We start from the raw sequence: 24,338 nt of genomic DNA, 5'->3' as shown, positions 1-24,338 counted from the left end.
TGATCTTTCCAGGATGAAGTTGTTTATTGTTAACATGGAGATGATGTTTACATGTCAAGATCAACAAAACTGAAACCTGAAACCTAAATTAAAACTGTGTTTGCATCCTATATGCGAGCTTGTAATTAGAGGAAGGTTGAGAGCTGGTGAGGAGGTGTGACTCTTGTGCTGGAAGCGTGACATCTAAGAGATTATTGTGTTCATGGCACCCACATCTGCCTTTTAAGCCTAATAATATGTTACCTTTGTGAAGCACTTTATTGTCTACAAAGCACTTTTATGTGCATTTTTAAAGTTAATAAGATGTTAAAAATATCCTTCTCCAAAAATGTTTTTGCTGTGCACCCTGGACCTAGACTAACAGCGCCTGAGCCTGTGCGCCCCATGCCTGCTGGCACCTGCTGAGGCGGCTGCTCTCCCCAAAGTGCGGGTCACAGACTCAGCTGTCTGAGAAATAAAGGCCCCGGCCCCACTGGCAGAACTTTTCATTCAGTAAGTGTGAGGTGGGCCTGGAAGACCCTCGTGTGACACTGTCGCTCTGCCAGTCTGGGAACGTCCAGGTTATATGTACACACTGCCATAAGAATTCGGAGCTCACTTGTCCAATAGAATTTTGAAGATCTGGTTTGCCTTAATGGTATAAAGGCAAATTCATTTATCCTTACTGTGTGTGCCTGCATCAGGGGGTCCCAGGACTACCCTCAGTGTCAGCAGTTTGCCTGGAGGACTTGCAGGACTCAGCATGAGGCGTAGTCACGGCTGGGGGCCCCAGCCAGAGCAGGCAGCGCAGGAGCCGCCGAGGGGAGAGGCGGCGCGGGCCGTGGCATCTGGGGAAAGCTGCCCAGCTCCCAGGGGTCCCTCCCAGCGGAGTCACACGGGACGCGCTGCGTCCAAACCAACTGCTTGCTTGAGACTAGAGTCACAGTATCGCTTCTTATTCTGCAAAGAGTCGGATACCGCTTAGCGACTGAGCAGCAACGCAGTGCTTATTAGTGTGTTTCTGGACGAGTCATTATACCAAAAGAAAGTTGTCTGGAAAACGGCGTCATTTTCTAGGAACTATGGTCGTGAGGCGGAGACGGCGATGGCACCCAACTCCAGTACTCTTGCCTGGAAAATCCCGTGGATGGAGGGAGGAGCCTGGTAGGCTGCAGTCCATGGGGTTGCTAAGAGTTGGACACGGCTGAGCGACTTCCCTTTCACCTTTCACTTTCATGCATTGGAGAAGGAAATGGCAACCCACTCCGGTGTTCTGGCCTGGAGAATCCCAGGGACGGGGGAGCCTGGTGGGCTGCCATCTATGGGGTCGCGCAGAGTTGGACACGACTGAAGCGACTTAACAGCAGCAGCAGCATGGTAGTGAGGAGTCGTTAACTGAGCAGATACTGTGTGCGGTGAGGAATCCTTTTGTTTTCATAGACAGATTTGCGATCTTTGATAGTTTTTGGCACATACTGGAAAACTACATTTAGCATATGTTGGCAGAATGTTTTCATAGTGCAATAAGTGGGATATAAAGCTAAGTCTTTTTACTAATATTTCAAAGACTAAATGTCTATAAAAACATATAATTAGAGGCTTAAGATGGAAGACAAGTGTATTGTGTAATTGTCTACAATGGTTTGTGTTGAGAAACTTTATTATATGTTTTTAATAAATGAATTATTGCAGCACCGATTTCAAAATTATGTATAAAACAAATTACTTGAGGAGATGAAAACACATGGGACTAAAACCGTGTCATCAACTGACTTGTGATCTAAGCTTTTAACCATAACTATCAAGTGAGTTGCAGTTAATATGTTAAAAATACAGTTCTGATAGCCTGTTTGTCAAGAATACTTAATTTTGTCAGCTTTCTTAGTTGTGATTCAATATAATTAGTACACATGAGACATTAGCCAATACGTCCCCCTTTACGCCTAGCTTTTCGCGACTTGAGCTAGCTTAGTTACTGGAAACCTGGTTATAGTGCATTTGGGGTTGATGGCTTAATAACATTTTTATGCTTACCTTTTTCATTCTTATCAAAATAAAATACCATTATATGAGATTCTTTCTTCATCAAGAGGTTAACATTTTATTTTAAAAAGAGGATAATTAAAATATAAACGCTGACAACACCAAATGTCAGCGAGGATGAGGTGAAGCTAGGACTTTGTATATTGCTGGGAGAGTGTAAAATGAGGCTTCACTTTGGAGAACAGTTTGTCAGTTTGTGTAAGTGAAACGAGCACTTAACCACACAACGCTCAGTCCCCAGCTTCACTTCTTGACATCAGTTACCCAAGAGAAGCCAGAACATTTGTCCGCATAAATACTGGTGCATGAATGTTCAAGATGGCTTCATTCCTCATAGCTAAGGAGTGGAAATGACCTGAATGCTCATCAGCAGATGAGCGGGAAAATAAAACTGTTTATACAAGTGAGTGCTGCTTGCAGCGGGAAGGAACAGATTCCTGGTGCAGGTAACAGCATGGATGGGCGTCTGAACGCTGCAGCAAGGGAAAGAAGCCAGACTCAAGGAAGTGACCCTGTCCACGGAACTTCTTGAGCACACAGGACTTGGCGATCGTGGCTCACCCACCCCCATCCCCACGGGGGGGGGGTAGAATTGACTGGGAAGCTCAGTGGGGCGCTCTCTGGGATGATGGAAGCACGGGGTTGACTGGGGTGGCGGTTAGACTGTGACGCGCAGTGGCCGGCTCGTGCAGCAGCACGCCTCAGGCGGTGTGCTTCTGACCTGCGAAGTACGCCTCAGGTAAAGTAAATGCGAACCCTTCCTCTGTGCGTTTGATGTACTAGCCTGCCATTTCATTTCGTTAACTTACTACCATTACGTATGTTGTTGAAGTTTTGTATCAGAAATGGACTGGAATATATACTTATCAGTTTTTTAAAGTTGCTGATCTTAAATTTAGGAACATTAAGAAAAAAAATTAGAAAATCATGGGATTTTTATTAACAGTGTTGTGAAATTTTATGTATATATATATATTTAAACAACACATTATAGTATCTACGAAGTTTCTAGGGGTCAGGAAGTCAGGGCTTGGCTAGGTGACTTGGATTCAGGGTCTCTTGCGACACTGCAGTCAAGGTGTTGGCCAGGATCACAGTCATCCAGAGCTTGACTGGGCTGGAGGATCTGTTTTCAAGCCCATGAGATAATATTTTTACGCGGAATTTCTGTCAAGTCAGGAACAGTAATGTAAAGAGGGCTCGGCTTCTCATTTGGCTTCATCGCTTTGGGGTAGGAGGCTTTAAGAGGCGCTTTGTGCTCTCAGACCTGCAGGTCTCGGTGGGCCAGGGTAGCCGACTGTGGTCCTGCTTTTCTGAGCTGCTCGCAGGCTTTGCAGGATGGAGCCGGCCGCACAGTGCGCTTTGCACGGTGACATGTGAGCCCGCACCGCTGCGCTGGGAGAGTGCTCGTTTCATTCCCCAGCGAGAATATCAGGATAGAGGACTGAGCGCAGGTGCCATTCCTCATGGTTGAACTTGATGGGTAACCTAGTTTCTTCCCATGTGAGAGTCTTACCTCATTCGGCAGAAGAGAGGCTCGCTTGTTGGAACCAGGGAGCAACTGCATTTTACTTTTTTATTACTCACAGTGTATGGGATTCTATCTGGCATATCAAGGGTAAGTGACTCACCATGACTTCAAACATGTATAATGCTCAAACAAAGAAATAACTCCGGTTCCCCTGACCCCTCCACCACGTCAAGGCTGGGGAGCTGCGTCCTTTCCACGGGCCTGCCAAGCTGTCCCCAGAGAACTTTCCCACTCATTTTACTGGTCGTGGAAGTGACTTGTCCTCTCTGTAACCTGGAGTTGAACTCATCAGATAACTACCATAATGAGGGACCTCAAAGTGCCCAAGGGAGCAGGATTTGATTTCTTCTTATTAGATGCAATGGAAAGAAATAAGTGAGGAATTAGGTCATAGGTTTGTCTGAATAAATTGAGTTCATATGGAGAATTTAAAATTATTCCTGTGGGGTTTAGTTTACATGGAGAGAATACATGCTGTTAGGCCTGTCATAAAAGGATCAAATTTGCATCAGAGGTTTTTGTTTTCTTTTTAAAAAAAGCCCTGAAAAGATGCTTCTGCTAAATTTTCACATTGAACAAATTAGGGAATCTCTACTAAAGTATAAAATGTCGCCTGCCTGTTGACTTACAAGTTGATGGTGGCTTGTGTTTTTATAACCCATTTAAAATAAAATTAAGTTACACAGGTGTGTTCACTTTGAAATAATTCACTGAGCTGAACACAGATTTATACAGGTTTCTGTCTGTAATATCTACATCAATAAAATTTCTATTCAACTTCAGATTAAGAGCTTTGTGTTGGGCTAGCCCATGTGACATACAGATGTTTTGAAAGTGAAGTGGCTCAGTCGTGTCCGACTCTGTGACCCCATGGACTGTAGCCTCCCAGGCTCCTCCGTCCATGGAATTTTCCAGGCAAGAGAACTGGAGTGGGTTGCCATTTCCTTTTCCAGAGGATGTTCCTGACCCAGGGATTGAACCTGGGTCTCCCACACTGTAGGCAGATGCTTTACCATCTGAGCCACCAGGGAAAATTTCTATTAAAGTACAATATATATTAGTATATACCTAAGATATAATATCTCAATTACTTACGTCAATAGAATATATCTTAGTTTTATAATTAGAGACACACATAACACATACAAAGAGCTCTGTCTTGTTCACAGTGTAAATATCAGAATACGCAACCGTTCAGTTTCTCCTCCATCTTTTCATTGTTATTTTAAGCCCTTGGTGAGGAGGTGAGACCAAAGAGCTAAGTTTTTGGTTTTTTTCTTCAAGTTGTAAAATTATGAAATTAATGTAAATTGAAAGATTTGTTACGGGAACTTCATTTTTCTCTAATCGAGAATATGTTTCTGAAAGTTTCAAAAATACCTTTTGTTGACCTTCCCTGATTAAGAATCCACCTGCCAATGCAGGGGACGTGGGTCAGTCCCTGGTTGGGGAGCTTCCACAGGCCACGGGACAAACTGAACTCGCGAGTCGCAGCTACTGCGGCCCGCACACCTGCAGCCTGTGCTCCACCAGGAGAAGCCCGCGTGTCGCAGCTAACGGTGGCCCCGCTCGCCGGGCTAGAGGAGGCTCGCAGCGACCAGGACCCAGCGCACCGAAGTAAATCCGTGGCTTAGAAACTCCTTGTTGTGGTGATTGCAAACATCTCAGTAGATGGAAATTAGAACACTTTATTAATATTAAAGCAGAAATTTGAGTGCATTGTGACAGTTGGGGCATTTTTATAGAATGAACAAATCTCAAATGAAGTTTCTGTAATTTGGCAGTTTACAGAATCTGGTTTAGAAAAGGCACTTGCTCCACATTACTTTCTCAGGACTTCAGATAAACAGAATGGGAGCTCCAGTTAGTTAAACCCTGACTCCACTTTCTAACAAACAGCCCAGAATGGGCTGACCACCACATGATGGATTTGGGGAGGACAGGAGTCGGAGGACCAGGGCTTGGTAACCCTTGGGGAAAGTTACAAGAGGCCCAGAGTACACAGGAGCCCAGAGATGGACCGTGGAGCTCCAGGGAGGGCCTGTGCACCTGCATGGCTGGGCCACGGGGCTGGAGAAGGCTGGAGGAAGACAGGCGAGGCTGGAATCGGAGCTCTGGCCCTCTGCCAGCTCTGTGTCCTTAGCCATATCCCTCTGCCTTCCCCCTGGGATTCCTCTGCAGTGTGGGCTCATCTGCCTGCACAGGTTTGTTGTGAAGATGTGTGATACAGTGCATGTCACACGTCCAGTCTAGAAGGGGGTGCGGTAGGCGATGGTCAGGAACAAACCCTCTGCATCCTTCTCTGTCCATGCAACTGACCTGGGGCACATTATTTGAACTTTTCTCATCTGTAGAATGGAGCTGTAATTATCTCTGCCTGATAGTGTTATTTTAAGGCTTAAATGAGTTGATAAGTGGAAAGTAATCACATTAGAGCAAGGTTCATGACAGAAGAACTGTACAGAAAGGATCTTCATGACCCGGATAATCACGATGGTGTGCTCACTCACCTAGAGCCAGACATCCTGGAATGTAAAGTCAAATGGGCCTTAGAAAGCATCACTATGAACAAAGCTAGTGGAGGTGATGGAATCCCAGTTGAGCTATTTCAAATCCTGAAAGATGATGCTGTGAAAGTGCTGCACTCTGTATGCCAGCAAATTTGGAAAACTCAGCAGTGGCCACAGGACTGGAAAAGGTCTGTTTTCATTCCAATCCCAAAGAAAGGCAATGCCAAAGAATGCTCAAACTACCACACAATTGCACTCATCTCACATGCCAGTAAAGTAATGCTCAAAATTCTCCAAGCCAGGCTTCACCAATACGTGAACCGTGAACTTCCTGATGTTCAAGCTGGTTTTAGAAAAGGCAGAGGAACCAGAGATCAAATTGCCAACATCCACTGGATCATCGAAAAAGCAGGAGAGTTCCAGAAAAACATATATTTCTGCTTTGTTGACTATGCCAAAGCCTTTGACTGTGTGGATCACAATAAACTGTGGAAAATTCTGAAAGATGGGAATACCAGACCACCTGACCTGCCTCTTGAGAAACCTATATACAGGTCAGGAAGCAACAGTTAGAACTGGACATGGAACAACAGACTGGGTACAAATTGGGAAAGGAGTACGTCAAGGCTGTATATTGTCAGCCTGCTTATTTAACTTATATGCAGAGTACATCATGAGAAACACTGGGCTGGAAGAAGCACAAGCTGGAATCAAGACTGCCGGGAGAAATATCGAGAACCTCAGATATGCAGATGACACCACCCTTATGGCAGAAAATGAAGAGAAACTAAAGAGCCTCTTGATGAAAGTGAAAGAGGAGAGTGAAAAAGTTGGCTTAAAGCTCAACATTCAGGAAATGAAGATCATGGCATCTGGTCTCATCACTTCATGGGAAATAGATGAGGAAACAGTGGAAACAGTGTCAGACTTCATTTTTTGGGGGCTCGAAAATCACTGCAGGTGGTGATTGCAGCCATGAAATTAAAAAACGCTTACTCCTTGGAAGGAAAGTTATGACCGACCTAGACAGCATATTCAAAAGCAGAGACATTACTTTGCCAGCAAAAGTCCGTCTAGTCAAGGCTATGGTTTTTCCCGTGGTCATGTATGGATGTGAGAGTTGGACTGTGAAGAAGGCTGAGTGCCGAAGAATTGATGCTTTTGAACTGTGGTGTTGGAGAAGACTCTTGAGAGTCCCTTGGAGACTGCAAGGAGATCCAACCAGTCTATTCTGAAGGAAATCAGTCCTGAATATTCATTGGAAGGACTGATGCTGAAGCTGAAACTCCAGTACTTTGGCCACCTCATGCGAAGAGTTGACTCATTGGAAAAGACACTGATGCTGGGAGGGATTGGGGGCAGGAGGAGAAGGGGACGACAGTGGATGAGATGGCTGGATGGCATCACTGACTCGATGGACGTGAGTCTGAACTCCGGGATTTGGTGATGGACAGGGAGGCCTGGCGTGCTGCAATTTGTGGGGTCGCAAAGAGTTGGACACGACTGAGGGACTGGACTGAACTGAAGGTTCATGATGAGCACAAAAAAATGCACCGTCGTGAACGGAATGGGGACATGCTTTCAGATCCCATCAGTTGCCACTCCTGCGGATGTGGATGATGCTTTGTCGATCGTGGGTCAGTCTTTAGTGTAGGCCATGCCGGTGGTGTTCTAATGAGATGTTTACATTTCAGCATCTTTGATGCATTTCAGCTTCTCGAGACCCGGTGGCAGTGAAATGACATTTGCCTTTAGGTGTCACCTGCACGTTTATGTTTTAGTTCGTGTACTCTTAAACAGTTGGCACCCCCATTTACTCAGATAAATTTAATAGAAGCAGTCGACAATGAGGAGAGGTTCTTAGGAGAAAGTAAACTGACTTATGTTCCTCTGACTTCTAGTGAAGTGAAGTGAAGTTGCTCAGTCGTGTCCGACTCTTTGTGACCCCATGGACTGTAGCCTACCCAGGCTTCTCCGTCCATGGGATTTCCCAGGCAAGAATACTGGAGTGGGTTACCATTTCCTTCTCCAGGGGATCTTCCCGACCCAGGGATTGAACCCGGGTCTCCCACATTGGAGGCAGGCGCTTTAACCTCTGAGCCACCAGGGAAGCCCCCTAACTTCTAGGGAACCTATTTAAAAATCTCGATGTGTGTGCATTGTGACATTAGAGAAGAATGATGACGCAGACGAGCATCCATTCCTCTGAGCATGTTTTGTTCTCTATAGGTTGGGAATCCACGTGTTGAACTTACCCTCTCAGAACTGCAAGATATGGCAGCTCGGCAGCAACAGCAGATTGAAAACCAGCAGCAGATGTTGGTGGCCAAGGTACGTTACTAAGAGTGGGGAATGGCCAGCGAGTGTCCTTGCGCATCATTTTAGATTCCATGGCCGATCCGCATAAGTAGACCTGTGCTGCCACAGTGGCAAACAGGGTCCTTCCTCATGGTCTCTCCTGTGATAGGAGGTGCTCACTGTGGCTTCTTGACATTGGGGGGCATTGGGCAAGAGCATCTGACCCTTGACTTGCACACTCAGACCCCAGGACAGGAAGCGATTGAACTTAACCCAATTGTAGATAAAATTTGGAAAGAAAAGATGCTCTCCATCACCCCCTTCTTTTTCCTCTGGGTGTGTGCTCAGCCGGCATGGTTGGCATTAGTGTTCTGGAGGAAGCCAGCGACCCTCGATGAGACGCTAGTCATGGGCCCCGAAGACAGTGGCTTCCCCGTACCCCAGCCTGCAAGGACTCTGTCTGGGGCATGGTAGGCACTCACAGTGAACACTGAGGGCTCGATTTGCCACTGAAACTCTGACACAGGATTTGAAACTATTGCCCACCCTTAGTGAAAACAAAGAAACCAAAATGGAAATGTTGGAGTTTTATTGCAGGAAAAGAGCTTTATTGCAGGGCCGGGCAAGGAGAACAGTTGGCTCATGCTCAAAAAATCCAAACTCATTGATGGTTCTCAGGAATGTATTTTTTTTTAATAGGCAAAATTTGGGGTGAAGACTGCAGTGTGTGACTGTCTTCTGATAGGTTGGTGGTGAGATAACAGGCTAGTGTCCAGGAGTCTTGTGCTCAGCCTGGAATTACCAGCCTCCACCCGGTGGGGCCTAAATTTCTGCAGGGGAGCTCAAGATACGTTGTGAAGTGTATCCCCGGGGGCAGCGAGGAGGCAGGCGGAGGGGCCAGGACCCTGTTTCCTGACAGCTCCTGCTTTGTTTCTGCCTTCCCTCACTGCCCTGGTTAGTGACTGTTTGAGTCTGCCTTTTGGTCTCAGGGAAGGTGTAGGAGTCTGAAGCCCTTTTCCTATAAACTATAAACCAGAAGGGGGACACAGAAGGGCTTTTGTACCCAGGATGGCCCCACACTGACGGCTTGGTTTCACAGCTGTTCTGAAGAATGGTTTAGTCATGGACTAAAACATCAGACCCATCTCCCATGCCTGCTGAGAAGGATTCTTGGTGTAATGATCTTAAATGCCCTGACAGTGCTACACAGAGAACGTGCAGACGCCAGTGCCCGAGTTCTTACCGATTTCTCTGTAGAGAGATCGTAGCAACCAGATGTCCAGCTCAGCTTATGTTCATTTATTGAATGACCATGTGACTGTCCACACTCGTGTTAATAACAGTTTAAGTTGGACTTGTTTTTGATAGTAGTCTTGCAAAGTTTATTGGATTTTTTAATAATACAAGGATAAAGAACAATTAAAAGCTAAGTAAACTGGAAGATACATTCATTCCGTTAATAATGTTTCTAAGATGAAATGTACATGGTATTATGTCATCATAAGCTTTCCTAATTCTGCTTTTCTTTTTCTCTCCAAATATTGACTCAGGGGTACTGCTGTTGAAAGGAATCGTTGATATTTTCAGCATTAACTCAAGTTAACGCGGGTTATTCCATATTCAAGCTCATCTTCCCTCCCTTGGGTTGCGCGTGTCGTGCCTGCAGCCACACTTAAGCCTCTCCCTAGGCATGTTCGTGCCTGCGGACAGCGCCACAGGCGGTGCTGTTATCCTACCAGTGTGCCTTCCCATGAGCGGCTGGGGAGCTATGGCAGAGCATCACAGGTGCTTGTACTGTAGGGCTGTCCTGTTCTTGTTGGATGAGAAAATGTTTGATTCCTTTTGAAGAAGCTAATCCTAAAGAAAACAAGCACTTCTTCCAATGTCCCTGCCACTTAGCAGATTAGAGGTTCATCTCCTTACTAATCACCTTCTCTCTTTTCAGTATAAAATCTGCTGGTCAGTGCTCATTTCCTTTAGGAGGTTAAACAAGGGACCCGTGGAAGCTGCTTTGTAGGCGCGGGAAACCTGTACCAACAGCAGGAAGCTTGGGCTGCTGGGCTTCACACACAGGATGGCAATGAGGGGGTGTCCAGCATTTCTCCAATATTCATGAAGACAGGAGATCCTGTGGATTCCGCTTAAACTGTTTTCAGTGTACAGAAGTGACTGTACATTTCGATTTTCAAAGCTAGCTATTCTCCCCTCTCGGCAGGAACAGCGTTTACATTTCCTGAAGCAGCAGGAGCGTCGTCAGCAGCAGTCTGTTTCTGAAAATGAAAAGCTTCAGAAACTGAAAGAGCGAGTTGAAGCCCAGGAAAATAAGCTGAAGAAGATCCGTGCCATGAGGGGACAAGTGGACTACAGCAAGATCATGAATGGCAATCTGTGTATGTGCCGTGGCCCAGGGTGCCCACGCTCCCTGGGCGCAGGCCTGGGGAGACAGGCTGCTTCCAGGAGCCTCAGCCCTAAGCTGATGCCAGAGCTCGCTCTAGGGAAGCACTGGAGCTCTGCTCTGCCATCTGCAGCTGCCGGGATGCGTGGTGAGATGAGGGGGTCTTCTAAGACCCCCTCAGTAGTGTTTTAGGGAGTAGTGTTTTAGGGAGACCCGTCTGTTACCTCGCTTGCAGCCACCCTTTGGCTTAAGACTCGGGTCCTCTAAAGACTCAACTCACGAGGGAGGTTCTGTTTTAACTGAACAGCCAGTTTTATCTGTGTGTTAAGCTGAGCACACAAATGCTCACTGTGTGTGTGCACGTGGATTGTCACCTTACTGTTCAGTTCAGTTAGCGCCCACTTTGGCAGGAGTAGTGTTAGTCGCGCAGTCGTGTCGGACACTTTGCGACTCCATGGGATTCTCCAGGCGAGAATACTGCAGTGGGCAGCAGTTCCCTTCTCCAGGGGATCTTCCCAACCCAGGAACTGAACTCTGAGCCACCAGGGAAGCCCGGCGCCTGCTTTATGTCACAGTGATGCGCGAGATAGATTTGGGTGGTACCTCACAGAGTGGCATCTTTGGTGCATTGAGCTTCCCAAGTGGCTTGACCAAAGTAGCTTTGGGACAGTTGCCCTAATTTAAAGACATTCAGGTTTTTAAACATTCCCTGGTGGTCCAGTGGCTGAGACTCCTCGCTCCTGATGCAGGAAGCCTGGGTTCAAGCCCTAGTCAGAGAACTAGATCCCACACGCCATAGTTAAGACCCAGCACAGCCAATGAAATAAGGAATTTCCCCAAAATTAAAATATTCAATAATTCGTGCACACGACTGTCTTCTGAGTAGCCGCGTGCTCCACAGGCTTGTTGAGATATGCTTTGGGTTATGCACCTTGCGGTTTTCTCTCCAAGGATGATGCAAGAGTTGAGTTAAAGGTGTAGAAATGAAGAAATGTCACCCAGAAAAGAGCAAAATACCATGAAAAAACTCAGTCAACTAATTATGTTTTTTTCTTTACTGATGGAAATTACAGCTGCTGAAATAGAAAGGTTCAGTGCCATGTTCCAGGAAAAGAAGCAGGAGGTACAGACTGCGATTTTAAGAGTTGATCAACTCAGTCAACAATTGGAAGATTTAAAGAAAGGAAAACTGAACGGGTTCCAGCCTTACAATGGCAAGCTGACTGGACCGGCAGCAGTGGAGCTAAAAAGACTGTACCAGGAGCTGCAGGTGACTCCCCTGAGTCTGAGGAGTGATTCTGTTAAAACTTCCTCATTTTGGGTGTCCTTCCCGTGTAGGCTGTGAACCTCAGAAATTGAAAATGAATGAATTCTAGTTTAACGGTAGGCACCAGATGTATTCAGTACAAAAGAATGTTTTGAACAGCTTTGAGCTATAATTCGTATAGTTTATGATACACCCATTTAAAGTTTACAAGTAAGTGGTTTTCAGTATCTTCACAGAGTTCTGTATCCACCACCACAGTCGAGTTTAGAGTATCTTCACCACTTGCAAAAGAAACCCCACGCCTCTTCGCCGTCACCCCACAACTCCCTACCCCTCTAGCCTTAGGCAACCATGACTCTACTTTCCTTCTCTCTGGATTTGCCTGTTCTGGAAATTTCATGTGAATGGAATCAGGCAGTTGTAGTTCTTTGTGAGGGACTTCTTTCACTTAGCATGTTTTTAGTACAGAAATTTGATATGAATTTAATTGGCAATATAATGAACAGGTAAAGAACTAAGCTTCAGATAATACTTAAGGCCTTTGTGTAAACTGTATTTTGACAAGATAGATCCCTGTTGTTGAATCCTTGTGTTTGTCAGCTTGGGCTGCCTTAACACTGCAGACAGGCCCGTCTCCCCGTTCTGGAGACTGGAAGCCCCAGAGCAGAGAGCTGGTAGACTCCACTCATGGGGGGCGCGGTGGGGGCGGGGCCCTGCTGGCTGCCTTCTTGCTGTGTCCTCGCCCGCTCTGCTTTCTCTCCCTCCTCCTACAACCCCAGCGTGAAGGCCGCAGCCTCCTGACTGATCAGTCACACGGAACCAGGGTGGATCTTGGGAGGACAGTCGTCAGCGGCCCTCGGGAGGTGTGCTGCAGGTGGCTTGGGCAGCCAGAAGCAAGCTTTGTGCTTCTGTTAGCACTTGCCAGGAAAAGGATTCTATCGCTTTGCGAAATGGGGATTTTTAGTCACAGGGAGTAAACCGGCTGATGGCTGCTGTTAAGTTCTGTAATATAAATATTACAATATTAAAATGGCATGAAATAAAGTGTTATAAGAATTTTTACTTTTTCTGTTTTTAAGCAATTGTTAAAAAGTGCAGTTTTTAAGAATTCTTTCAGTGAAATGTGATGAGTGTGTTGTATGTATTTACATGCATTTCTAGCTCTTTGACTGCAGTCAGACTTAAAAAGCGCACGTCGCCTCCTGCTCAGTGCCGGCGTGCGCGCGGGCACCTGTGTGCGTCTGGAAGAGTTTGACGCGGCAGTGCGCGTTCACCTCCCGTGCACAGCGCACTGTGACGCTTTCTGTTCTCTGCTTCACATTCTTAAAGTCCTGGCTAACCCATTAAGACAGCATAAAAGGGACTTCCTTGGTGGGCCAGTGGCTGAGACTCCAAGCTCCCAGTGCAGAGGGCCTGGGTTCGATCCCTGGTTAGGGAACTAGATCCCACATGCCACAGTTAGAGTTTGTGTGCAGCAATTTTTAAAAAATGATACAGGAACATTCAGTTTGGTGTTCGGACTGTCCATGGGTCTCCTGCGTGGGGCAGAACCAGACGCCTCTCCCCAGGTCCCTTGGTGTGTCCAGGACAGGCCTCCCACCCCAGCTCCCCAGGACCACAGGCTTCTTTCCCACTGTCATTACAGGCGCTAGTCCTCTGTACGCTCGGAAGACACATTCGCAGATGTCTGCTCTTTTTTTGTTCCGTAAGAAGTACGTTCCAGCTTCATCCATGCTGTACCTGTAAAATATTTAGCATCTGGGATGATGCTTGTATGTAAATACACATAAGAACCAAATGTTGCTTTTTTTCTTCTTCTTTTTTTAATCCCCCTAACAATGAGAATTTGACCTTTTAATGAATACAAATCATAAGCATTGTATTTTCTGTTCTACAGATTCGTAACCAGCTCAACCAGGAGCAGAACTCAAAGCTGCAGCAGCAGAAGGAGCTCCTGAGCAAGCGCAACATGGAGGTGGCCATGATGGACAAGCGGATCAGCGAGCTGCGGGAGCGGCTTTACGGGAAGAAGCTTCAGGCATGTGGGAAAGAAAGCATTTCTGTGAGATAGGACACTGAGAGTGGCTCGTCCTCAGAGTGTAAGGCCCTCCTGCTGCCCACCACTGCCATAGCTGATAGAACACGAATTGGCCGTAAACCATAAAAAATGACAGTAGAAGTAAGTTCTTGTTCCCAAAGACACAGTTGTTTCCTGGAGTGTGGGATCAGGCCAACCCGTCTGCACCCCAGACTGCTGCTGCTCACCGTGCGCCCTCCCCAGGCAGCTCTGCCTCCCTCCGCTGGGGAGCCCTGGGCCCTGGAGTCCTTGACCTTTTGTGCCTGATGCACTTACTGTGAGCTGAGGGCCGCTGTAAGCTTCTTAGAGGTAACCCATGTGGAAGGGCTTTGTAAACTCTTGAGCAAAGTGCTGTATAAGGTGTTAGTGCTTTTTAAAAATCTTTATTTAGTATTTTGACTTTCAAAGGTAATGAATACTCACTGGAAGACAGTTAAAACAGTATGTGCTATGTCGCTTCAGTCATGTCTGACACTTTACAGCCCTGTGGACTATAGCCCACCAGGCTCATCTGTCCGTGGGATTGTCCAGGCAAGAATACTGCAGTGGGTTGCTGTGCCCTCCCCCAGGGGATCTTCCCAACCCAGGGGTCGAACCTGTGTCTCTCACGCCTCCTGCGTTGGCAGGCGGGTTCTTCACCGCCAGCGCCCCCTGGGAAGCCCCCTGAACAGAACAGAAATGTTTAGGGAGACTTGGACAGCATGCTGGCCTCCTCATTCTCCAGGGATGATACTTGTTAGTGGTGCCAGTCTTTTGCTTAATATAGACAGAAAAGTATTCAGTGTTTAATTGAAAATGGAATTGTAGGAATTACATCATAGCTCAGTTGGTAAAGAATCGCCTGCAATGCAGGAGACCCTGGTTCGATTTCTGGGTTGGGAGGATCAGCTGGAGAAGGGATAGGCTACCCGCTCCAGTATTATTGGGCTTCCCTTGTGGCTCAGCTGATAAAGAATATGCCTGCAATGCTGGAGACCTGGGTTCGATCCCTGGGTCAGGAAGATCCCCTGGAGAAGGCAAAGGCTACCCACTCCAGTATTCTGGCCGAGAATCCCATGGATGGTATAGTCCATGGACTCTCAGAGTCGGACGCGACTGAGCCACTTTCACGCTCACTCACGTCATTTGCACTGCTCTGTGGCTAGTCTTTTTCTGTTTAACTGTGACGGGGGTGTATTTCCGGTCAGCACTTCATTCCTTGTGTAACTTCTGGTGGTTCTCTATATCCCAGGGCCCGTGTTCCCGTTTTCCAGCCCTGTTGTCAGTAGAGCTCCCCGAGTCTTGATGTGACTCCCAGCACTTCATGAGTGTCTGTATCACAGGGAACGTGTGGGGGGATGGGCACTGCTGTGTGGGGCGTCTGGCTGGTCCCATGCTCCCCCAGCGGTGCTTTGGGCTCCGGGCGAGCAGGGCCTCAGTGCAGAGCTGACTGGCCCCGCCCCTCAGCAGTGGAAGGGGAGCGGGGGCCGGCAGCTGGGACAGTGCCCCAGGAGTCCCTCGCCCTCAGCGCGCGCCGCTCTGGCAGTGGGCCAGCATCCTTGGGGCAGCTCAGGAGGCGAGGGCTGGGCGTCAGGGGCTCCCCTGGTGGGGTGGGGGAGGCAGCCCAGAGGAGGACAGGTGCCAGGGGCCTCAGCTCAGTGTTCTCAGCTGCAGAGGCTCTTGGCTACAAAGCTGCACTGTTTTCTTTTAACCAGGGTGCCTAGAGGTCAGTGGTTCTCTGTGTAACGCCCTGATTTCAGATAATGGTTCCCTTTTCTCCCAGAGACCATGGGAGAGGAGGCGTGGCCTTGCTCCACACTTGCTTACGTTTCAGTCTTAGTGATGGTGGGCCAGTCCTCTGTGCAACCTGTGTGGAGATCGACCAGTCACCTCATTGTAAGGAGTTGTTGATGCGGGTGTGGAGACTGGCACCCCCCAGCTCTGGGCAGCTGGCCTACGGCCTGAAGAACCCAGGGAGTTGCTGGTGTTGCAGCCTGGGTCTGAGGCTGTCTGCCCACAAAACTCCCTCTGCTTCCAAGAGCCTCAGTCTTTTCCTCTAGGGCCTTCAACTGATGGGCCGTCCTGGCCACATTATGGAGGGCAATCTGCTTTACTCACAGTCTGTTGATTTAAATGTTAAAAATACCACCACAGCCGCGCCATGTTGATGGGTAAAATTAACCATCCCAAATGGCTATACAGACATTACTGCTTATTGAACCCGATACATCAGGGCATCTCCCTGAAGAGGCTGGTGCTCCTGCAGAGATGCGTCTCCAACCCAAAGGTTTCTGGCACCTTTGAGCAGCTGTCAGAATCATGGACCCTGGGACTTCCCTGGTGGCCCAGCGTTAGGGCTCCACGCTCCCGTGCAGGGGGCCCGGGTCCGATCCTGGTCAGGGAACTGGGCCTGCATGCCACGAGTGAAGGCCCACACGCAGCAACAAAGATAAAGGGTGCTTTTCATCTCGTGGACCGTTTCTCCAGGGGACCAGTGCTCACGCATGCGGGCTTCTGCGAGCAGCTGGAGGAAAGGCATGGGTGTCTCACCTCGAGCCTGTCTGGGGAGCTCTGAGGGTCTGCGTCTCCCGTCAGATCTCTGGTTGGCACGCTTTTGTGGTGGGGCAGTGTCACGAGACCAGTGTCCTTGCCGAGAAGGGCAGAACTGCCTCAGGGAGCTGCTCAGAGTCTTGCCCGTCCAGACCCTGTCACTGTGTCCCACGCGTCTCCTTCAGTCCTGTGACAGCCCTTCCCCCAGCTTTCCAGACAGGGCCGCAGGGGCTCGGAAACGGTCAGTCACTTGCCCGAGGTAGCACAGTGACTGAGTGGGAGAGGCCAGGCCCAGAGCTCAGGCTCGGACGGTGCCTCTCTGCCCGCCCAGGTGTCTCCACTCAGCTCCTGGCCTTTACCACTCCCACCCAGGTGGGTGTTATCAGGGCATCACCCATACAGGGCTGGGCCAGGGCCCTTTCCGGAAGTCTCACCCTTTCTAGGCACTGGGCTCCCAGGCTGGTGGAGCTTCCTACGTGTGGCTCGGGTCTGAGCCGTCCGTCATACTAGGCTGACAGTTCTCCTGACTCTTCCTCTCCGTGTTGCAGCTGAGCCGCGTGAACGGCACGTCGTCGCCTCAGTCACCCCTGAGCGCGCCCGGCAGGGTGGCGGCGGTGGGGCCGTATATCCAGGTGCCCAGCACCGGCAGCTGCCCTGCGCCCGGAGACCCGGCGAAGCCCCAGTCCCTCACCGGCACCTCGAGTGCTGCCCACGGAAGATCCAAATCTGGTGAGTGGCCCTGGCCCTCTTCCAGGGAGAGCAGGGGGGCAGGGAGGAGAACTGGGGGGGACAGAGGCCTCAGAAGGGCCCCACCTCGCACTCCAGCCCCGGTGAAGTGTCCCTTGAGGCACATCGTCGTCTCAGGCAGCTTTTAGGGAGCTGTGCGCCACCACGGTAACAACAATCCTGAGACTGGAGGGGGCCCTTTTTTGTACTCAGCATCCTTAACTCTGGTTTCTGAAAACACAGCTTAGTTAAGACCTGGGTCTCTCCCACCAAGGTTTTCTTTCCCTTGAGGGCACTCGGTGGCCAGCAGGGTGCCTCCCTGCAGCTGGGATGCTGCTCGTCCTCCTGACCCAGCTGCCTCCCCAGGGGCAGAGCCCTGTGGCTCAGGGGTCCCCATGGGCCAGGACTTCCTGTCAGATCAGCGGTGGCATGAGATTAGAAACAAGTGCACAATCAGCGTAATGCACTTGAATCATCTTGAAACCACCCCTTGGCTCCTGGTCCGTGGAAACACTGTCTCCCACACACCGGTCCCTGGTGCTGCCAAGGTTGCGGATCACTGCTGCAGCTGCTCTGCCTTCCCCGCCAGCACGGGCTCCGTCCATCAAAAAGTCCACAAACCATCCCTTTGGCCCTCACCACCCTGAGTTGGCCGTGTGACCAGACTCAGGCCTCCAGCTCCATGCGGTGCATAACCTCCCTGAGGATATGGGGTCCCTGCAGCGCCCCGGCTTCCCAGCCGAGCACAGCCCTGGTCTCTGTGGAGAGGCCACACTCCTTTCTCAGAGGAAGACAGCACATTCAGAATGCCACGTTTGGCCCTGATGCATCCGGTGCCGGGTAGGGAGACGTCACGGCAGGGGCTGCCCGTCACGGGGGTCGCGGAGCGCAGGTGCAGCTGCCGCTCTTCATTCGCCACAGCAGGACCGCCGGCAGGCCGGGCCTCCATTCTGGGGGCTTCACGGGTGGCGGTCGCTTGCCTGGCACCTGGTCTGAGTGGCCGCGCCGCTGGAGGGCGTGGGGCTCGCCCTGACCCCGGCGGGATGAGGCGTCCTCAGCCTTCCTGGGCCACATGCCCTGGCACAGGTCCCTTCGTGGCCGTGTCTCAGAAGCCACATGGCACACGTAATCTGCATGAGACTTCAGTTGCAGCTTCTATCGAGAAGCTGTTGTTTATCGTTTGGCCCACCCGATGGTGAGGGTCCATGATCATCGGGTCCAGGGCAGGTGATCAGCACAGCCAGGTCCTGCTCGGTTTAAACGCTGCCAGCCCGCCCGAGCTGCTGGTGCCTTGCAGTCCCCTTCTCCTCACGGGCATGTGCTGGGCTGCCTGGCCAGGGCCGCCAGGAGGAGCCCCTCACAGGGGCTGGGAGGCCGTGTCCCCCTCTGTGCTGCAGGGTGAGTGGGCGCAAGGGCCCCATGCCAGCCCACAGCCCGGGTGGAGAGCCTCAGTGAGAAGGCTCCCAGGATACTCTAACGTGCCCTCGGCTGTCCTTCTGGTTCTGTGTCGCACAGATGGCCATGGTCAACCCAGAGCGACCCGTCTGTGGACAGTGTCAGACCTTGACGCCGGGCCTGGCCGCGGCCCATCGCAGCGCCCCGCGAGCCCGTTTGCAAAGCGTATGTCGGCCGGCAGGCCCGCTGGGGAGCTCTGGTGACGCTGCCAAATCTGCAGGCCTTCCAAACTGACAAAGGCTGCTCCCCGCTCAGACCCGACCACCACCTCCCGGGCAGGAGTGGCACCTAGGAGGGGCCTGACAGGTGTCAGCCCAGAGGGGCTGTTCTGGTTCTGTTTTTACAGAATGAAGATGATTTTCTGAGTTCATTATGAGGCTTTGAGTTCTTGCTTCATGCAGGAATCTCCCATCACACGTTCAGATGGTTGACTGTTGCTAACAAGAATGAGTGGGTCTTTCTTCTGTATCTTCTGCCTCATTCTGAAGAAAGAGTAGTCCTAGACCCTGTCCAGGGCCTTTGTGCCTGACGTCCACGAACTCTCCTGTGGGTCTGCCATCTCAGGAGCGGCTGGCAGCCACGTTTCCTGAGACCCTTAGCGAGGCCAGCCGCCTCTCCTGCGTCAGCTGTTTGTTGCCCTTTAGCCTGGGGTCTGCTCTCAGCGCATCCCTGGTGAGACTGCGCGTCTGTGGCCCACACGGCCCAGCCTGAGAGCACCAAGGGGCGTGAGAGCGCACACACCTCCAGACGGGGAGTGGCATGGCCCACAGTGAGCAAAGGGGTGGCTTGGCCTGAGGCCTGGGAGTGCTCGCCAGGGCTGGCAGCCGGGCCGGGCTGAGCAGGGAGGCAGCGGGCGCGCAGTGCTGCAGCCACAGGCAGGCTCTGCCTCGGAGGGGCCACTGCCCGGCGCCCTCTGGCCCTCTCCAGGACGCGCGAGGCCTCCCCCTCACCAGGGGCGGTGTGAGCTGCAGCAGAGCGGCTGTCCTGGAGGGCGCTGCCAGCCGCCCCTCAGCCCCCCCCCCCCCCCCGCTGTGCTGGCAGGCGGCAGGAGGGTCGGGACAGTGCCCCAGGCGTCCCTTTTCCCCTCCAGTCCAGCCCCTGCCACTCCCTCCCTGAGAGCCAGCCTGTGCCACCAGGGGATGCTTCTGCAGCCTCTCTCAGTTTGGAAAACGCTGTTGAACGGTGTGCCTTTTCGGTGGCTTTCCTGAGAACCTGGGCTCACTGGCTTTCTCATCACTGCAGTGGATTGATGGCCCGCTACTCCAATCACTGGGAACTGTACCGCTCTCCTGTGATCATGAATTATTTTCAGAGGCTGGAAATTTCTAACAGACTAAAGCCAAATTTTTCTTCTAATCCCAGAAGTAGTACAAGTCAAACCTGTTAGGAAGTCAAAAGATAAATCTTTTTTATTGCTGTGTGTAACTGTATTTGTAAATAGTGTTTGAAAGCCCTGTGCCAAGGCTTGTTTCGCTTGTTGGTGTTGATGTAATGGGTTTGACTTGTATTTCGATGGGAGCTGAGAATGTCTCTCTAGCCCCCCGGCCCCTCGCCGGGGCTGGCAAATCTGTGTGCTCGGTCGATGAGTCTCTGCGCACCTGAGAGCCCCGTGGGTGCTGGCGAGGCCCCTCGGCAGTCTCTGCGGCTGCCCGTGTGGCTCCATCAGCGCGTGCTGTCTCAGAGGTGATTTTTTTGCTTCTGGCAGTGGGTTATTCTTACATTGGTTCAATTAATTTCAAGAAAAATTTTACTTAAATTCTGTGTTCTTTTCAAGTCAATGATGGAAACTGGCCAACCTTAAAACAGAATTCTAGCTCTTCAGTGAGACCACCGCAGATTGCCGGTGTGGACTGGAAGGACACGAGTGCCGAGGGGCCGCTCAAGCAGGGGCCCGTCTCTAGCCAGCCCATGCCCCTGTCAGCCCTGAGTGCTCCGGAGAAGCTGGTAGGTCATCAGTCTTTGTCCAGAACACAAACAAGCCTGTAGCTGACCACACCCCTCTTCAGCCTTGTCTTCATCTAAGGGGTATGAGGTGTCATGAGGCAAACTAATCCTGTTAGTGTCCACGTCATACCCAAGTCTGAAGGAGTTCACGGCCCTGAGCACGTGGGCTGGGCATGCGTGGGAGGCCTGAGGTCAGGATTGTCCCCCTGCTGTGCGACCCTCTCAGCGTGCCGCACCTGCTCACGGGCCCCTTGGAAGGACAGTCCTACTCTGTACTCCTGTGACCAGGGGTGGAAACGTGCTGAGCTTGTCAGAAGCTGACTCTGTGTTCCTCTCTAATATGTTGATTTAGGGCATGGAGACTGGCAAAGTGCCGCCCCCTCTGCCTGGTGTAAGCAAGCCGCTGCCCCCAAGCTATGGGACATACCCAAGTCCTGCCCCTGTGGGCCCGGGCTCGACCAACTCTCTGGAGAGAAGGAAGGAGGGCAGCTTGCCCAGGCCCAGCGCAGGCCTTCCCGGTCGGCAGAAGCCCGCCCCGCTGCCCCCTGCAGGCGGCCCGCACCAACCGGGCTCCTCGCAGCAGATTCAGCAGAGGATTTCTGTGCCCCCAAGTCCCACATACCCGCCTGCAGGGCTGCCTGCGTTTCCAGCCGGAGATGGCAAACCCGAACTCCCGCTGACTGTGGCCATTAGGCCCTTCCTGGCTGATAAAGGGTCGAGGCCACAGTCCCCCAGGAAAGGACCCCAGACGGTGAATTCAAGTTCCATATACTCCATGTACCTCCAGCAAGCCACACCACCTAAGAATTACCAGCCGGCCGCGCACGGCACCGCGAATAAGTCGGTTAAAGCAGGTATGGGGGGCGTGTCCTCCTGGGGCTGGGAAATCCTCTTTCAGAAAATGCCAGTCTGTACCCAGAGTTCTGGGCCACAGGCTGTTTAGGGTTAGACTTGATTCCTAGTGACGTGGCTGTGGGCGTCTGTGTGAGCGGGGATGAAGATGACGCTCACAGAGCGGTCCTGCCGGTAGACGCCAGCTCCCTGACTTCCTGTCTGAGCACCCACCTGCCCACGTTACTCCGGAAATCCAGGCTGTAGAAGGCTGATATCTCAGAATTTGCTCTCTTTTTTTCTCCTGCTTTGTAGTCACTTGTGCAGGACTTATCTAGGAGCTGGCGTCGTGGGGGTCTGCCTGGACCTGATACCCTGGCCCCCTAGCAGTCGCCGAACCAGGCCCCTGGCGTGATATGAGGGAAGGGTTTTGCTGCTTTGGGGTCCTCTCGCAGAGCCCACAGGGACGTAGAGCTCTGGTTTGGGTGCAGGGAAGTCCGCCCTGGTCTCCTGGGGAGGCAGGTGTGAGAACAGAGCTCGGCTCCCGCGTGTGGAGGCTGATGGTGGTTCCTCCTGGGTGGCAGGATCTGGGCCTCAGGGAAGTCTGGGGTCTCCTCAGAGTTCTCCCCTGTGGGCTGCAGGTTCCAGAATCTAGTTTGAGACTCTCCAGGGTCCCCACAGGGGCCCAGGGGGCCCCAGGTGGACATGCTAGCCCTGACCTGCGGCAGGCTCTGGCCTTGGGGACAAGGAGCACCAGGGCCACCAGGGCCCTTGCTTCCTGAGGCAGCCTGTGGTCTTCGCCATGTGGCGTAGCCCCAGGGTCACGTGGTTCTCCTCGGCTAGCAAACAGCGAGTGCCTCTTTACAGTCGGTAGGCCACTTCGCAGCCTTTTTCTTTTTTGCATCTGAAAAAGCCCTGATTCCTTACACACCAATCAAGTAGAGAGTCCCCCTCCCCAGGGAGGAGTTGGCGGGTTCCCTTGGCTTTCCTGCGGCCTCTGAGCGCTAGGCTTGTCTCCCCAGTATACGGGAAGCCGGTTCTGCCATCGGGCTCCACGTCCCCGTCCCCGCTGCCCTTCCTCCACGGCTCGCTGGCCCCGGGTGCCGCGCAGCCCCCGCCTCCCGGGGAGAGCACCGAGAAGGAGCCAGAGCCCGAAAGCCCTGCGCCGCCTGGGGACGGGGCCGTGGAGAGCCTGCCGCGGCCGCTCAGCCCCACCAAGCTGACGCCCATCGTGCACTCGCCGCTGCGCTACCAGAGCGACGCCGACCTGGAGGCCCTGCGCAGGAAGCTGGCCAACGCGCCGCGGCCCCTGAAGAAGCGCAGCTCCATCACAGAGCCCGAGGGTCCTGCTGGGCCCAACATCCAGAAGCTGCTGTACCAGCGTTTCAATACGCTGGCTGGCGGCATGGAGGGCGCCCCGTTCTACCAGCCCAGCCCCTCGCAGGACTTCCTGGGCTCCTTGGCTGATGTGGACAATGGGAACGCCACTGCCAACGGGAACCTGGGCGAGGCCGGCCCCGCCCCGCCCACCGCCCCGCTCCCCGTAGAGCACCCCCCAGCCTCCGATGCCAACGACAACCGGCTCCCTTCCCCTGAACCCGAGGGCCTGCTCTGTCCTCCGAACACCCGCCAGATGGCTGAGCCGGCCGAGGATGACAACAACAACGTGGCCACAGCCCCGTCCACCGAGCAGGTCCCCAGCCCTGGGGCTGAGGCCCCCTCTCCAGGGGAGGAGCAGGCGCCCCCAGCTGTGCCACTGTCCTCGGCCTCTACGGTGGGTGTCGCCCTAGACCAGGGCACCGGCTTCCTGGCCAGCCAACCAGAGCTGGTCGGGGACACACCTGGGTCGGGTGGTGCCGGGCAGTGGAGCCAGCCTCGCCCTGGGGGCCCAAGGGTTCCTGAGGAAAGGGGGCGTCGCTGGGATCAGGGCAGGCAGCTAGGGGAGGAGATCCTTCTAGACAAGAGCACTGGGGGGAGAGCGGTGCTGAAGGAGCAGAGGGAGGGGGGAGCCTCTTGCCCTGAGCCCCTGCAGGGCAGGGGCAGTTCAGCTCTGAGGTCCCCCTCGCTGCCTCCCTCGGGCACCTGCAGGGACAGCCCAGCCCCCAAGGCAGAGCCACCTGTGAGAGCCAGGCGCAGGCTGGTCTGCAGGGCCCCCTTCTTGCTCGCTGGGGCTGCAGGTGGAGGCGCTGCGGGTGCAGCTCCGCCTCAGGCTCTAGGGACCCTTCCTCCTGCCTCCTCTCCTCCGCTCCCAGCCTGCTTGCGTGGGGTCGCTTTGAAATGCAAAGCACGCTTCCTCCCCATAGAGCAAGCGGACCAACCTGAAGAAGCCCAACTCAGAACGGACGGGGCATGGCTTGCGGGTCCGCTTCAACCCGCTGGCACTGCTCCTGGACGCATCTCTGGAGGGCGAGTTCGACCTGGTGCAGAGGGTCATCTACGAGGTGAGCGCGTGCCTGTGTGGGGCAGCGGCCCTGGCGGCGCCTGTCGGGGCTCACGCGCCGTGTCCCGTGTCGTAGGTGGAGGACCCCAGCAAGCCCAACGACGAGGGCATCACCCCCCTGCATAACGCCGTCTGCGCCGGCCACCACCACATCGTGCGGTTCCTGCTGGACTTCGGGGTCAACGTGAACGCCGCCGACAGTGACGGCTGGTGAGGCCCCGGGGTGGGTGGGGGCAGAGGAGGGAAGGAGACAGGACAGCCGCACCGGGGCCACGCCTCCTCCCAGCCACCTCCGTCCTCGCGCTGGGTTTGC

General features: G+C 52.5%; 1 protein-coding gene across 2 annotated transcripts in view; it reads left to right on the top strand.

Annotated features, from left to right (window-relative positions):
- Positions 1 to 24,338, top strand: part of PPP1R13B (protein phosphatase 1 regulatory subunit 13B) — a 73,908-nt gene that overhangs the window by 46,145 nt on the left and 3,425 nt on the right. The window contains exons 5-15 of one of the 2 annotated variants that reach the window (XM_018066083.1): positions 8,293 to 8,394; positions 10,577 to 10,751; positions 11,830 to 12,026; positions 13,921 to 14,061; positions 17,178 to 17,358; positions 18,871 to 18,975; positions 20,585 to 20,754; positions 21,107 to 21,608; positions 22,608 to 23,359; positions 23,889 to 24,026; positions 24,102 to 24,235. In XM_018066083.1, coding sequence (XP_017921572.1) covers positions 8,293 to 8,394; positions 10,577 to 10,751; positions 11,830 to 12,026; positions 13,921 to 14,061; positions 17,178 to 17,358; positions 18,871 to 18,975; positions 20,585 to 20,754; positions 21,107 to 21,608; positions 22,608 to 23,359; positions 23,889 to 24,026; positions 24,102 to 24,235 — 2,597 coding nt within the window. The remainder of the gene's footprint in view (positions 1 to 8,292; positions 8,395 to 10,576; positions 10,752 to 11,829; positions 12,027 to 13,920; positions 14,062 to 17,177; positions 17,359 to 18,870; positions 18,976 to 20,584; positions 20,755 to 21,106; positions 21,609 to 22,607; positions 23,360 to 23,888; positions 24,027 to 24,101; positions 24,236 to 24,338) is intronic. The other variant, XM_018066084.1, reaches the window with a different exon arrangement.

The sequence above is a fragment of the Capra hircus genome, chromosome 21, assembly GCF_001704415.2.
Source record: "Capra hircus breed San Clemente chromosome 21, ASM170441v1, whole genome shotgun sequence".
Lineage (NCBI taxonomy): Eukaryota > Metazoa > Chordata > Mammalia > Artiodactyla > Bovidae > Capra > Capra hircus.
Note: the sequence above shows the minus strand (reverse complement) of the source record. Positions and strands in the feature narration are given on the sequence as shown.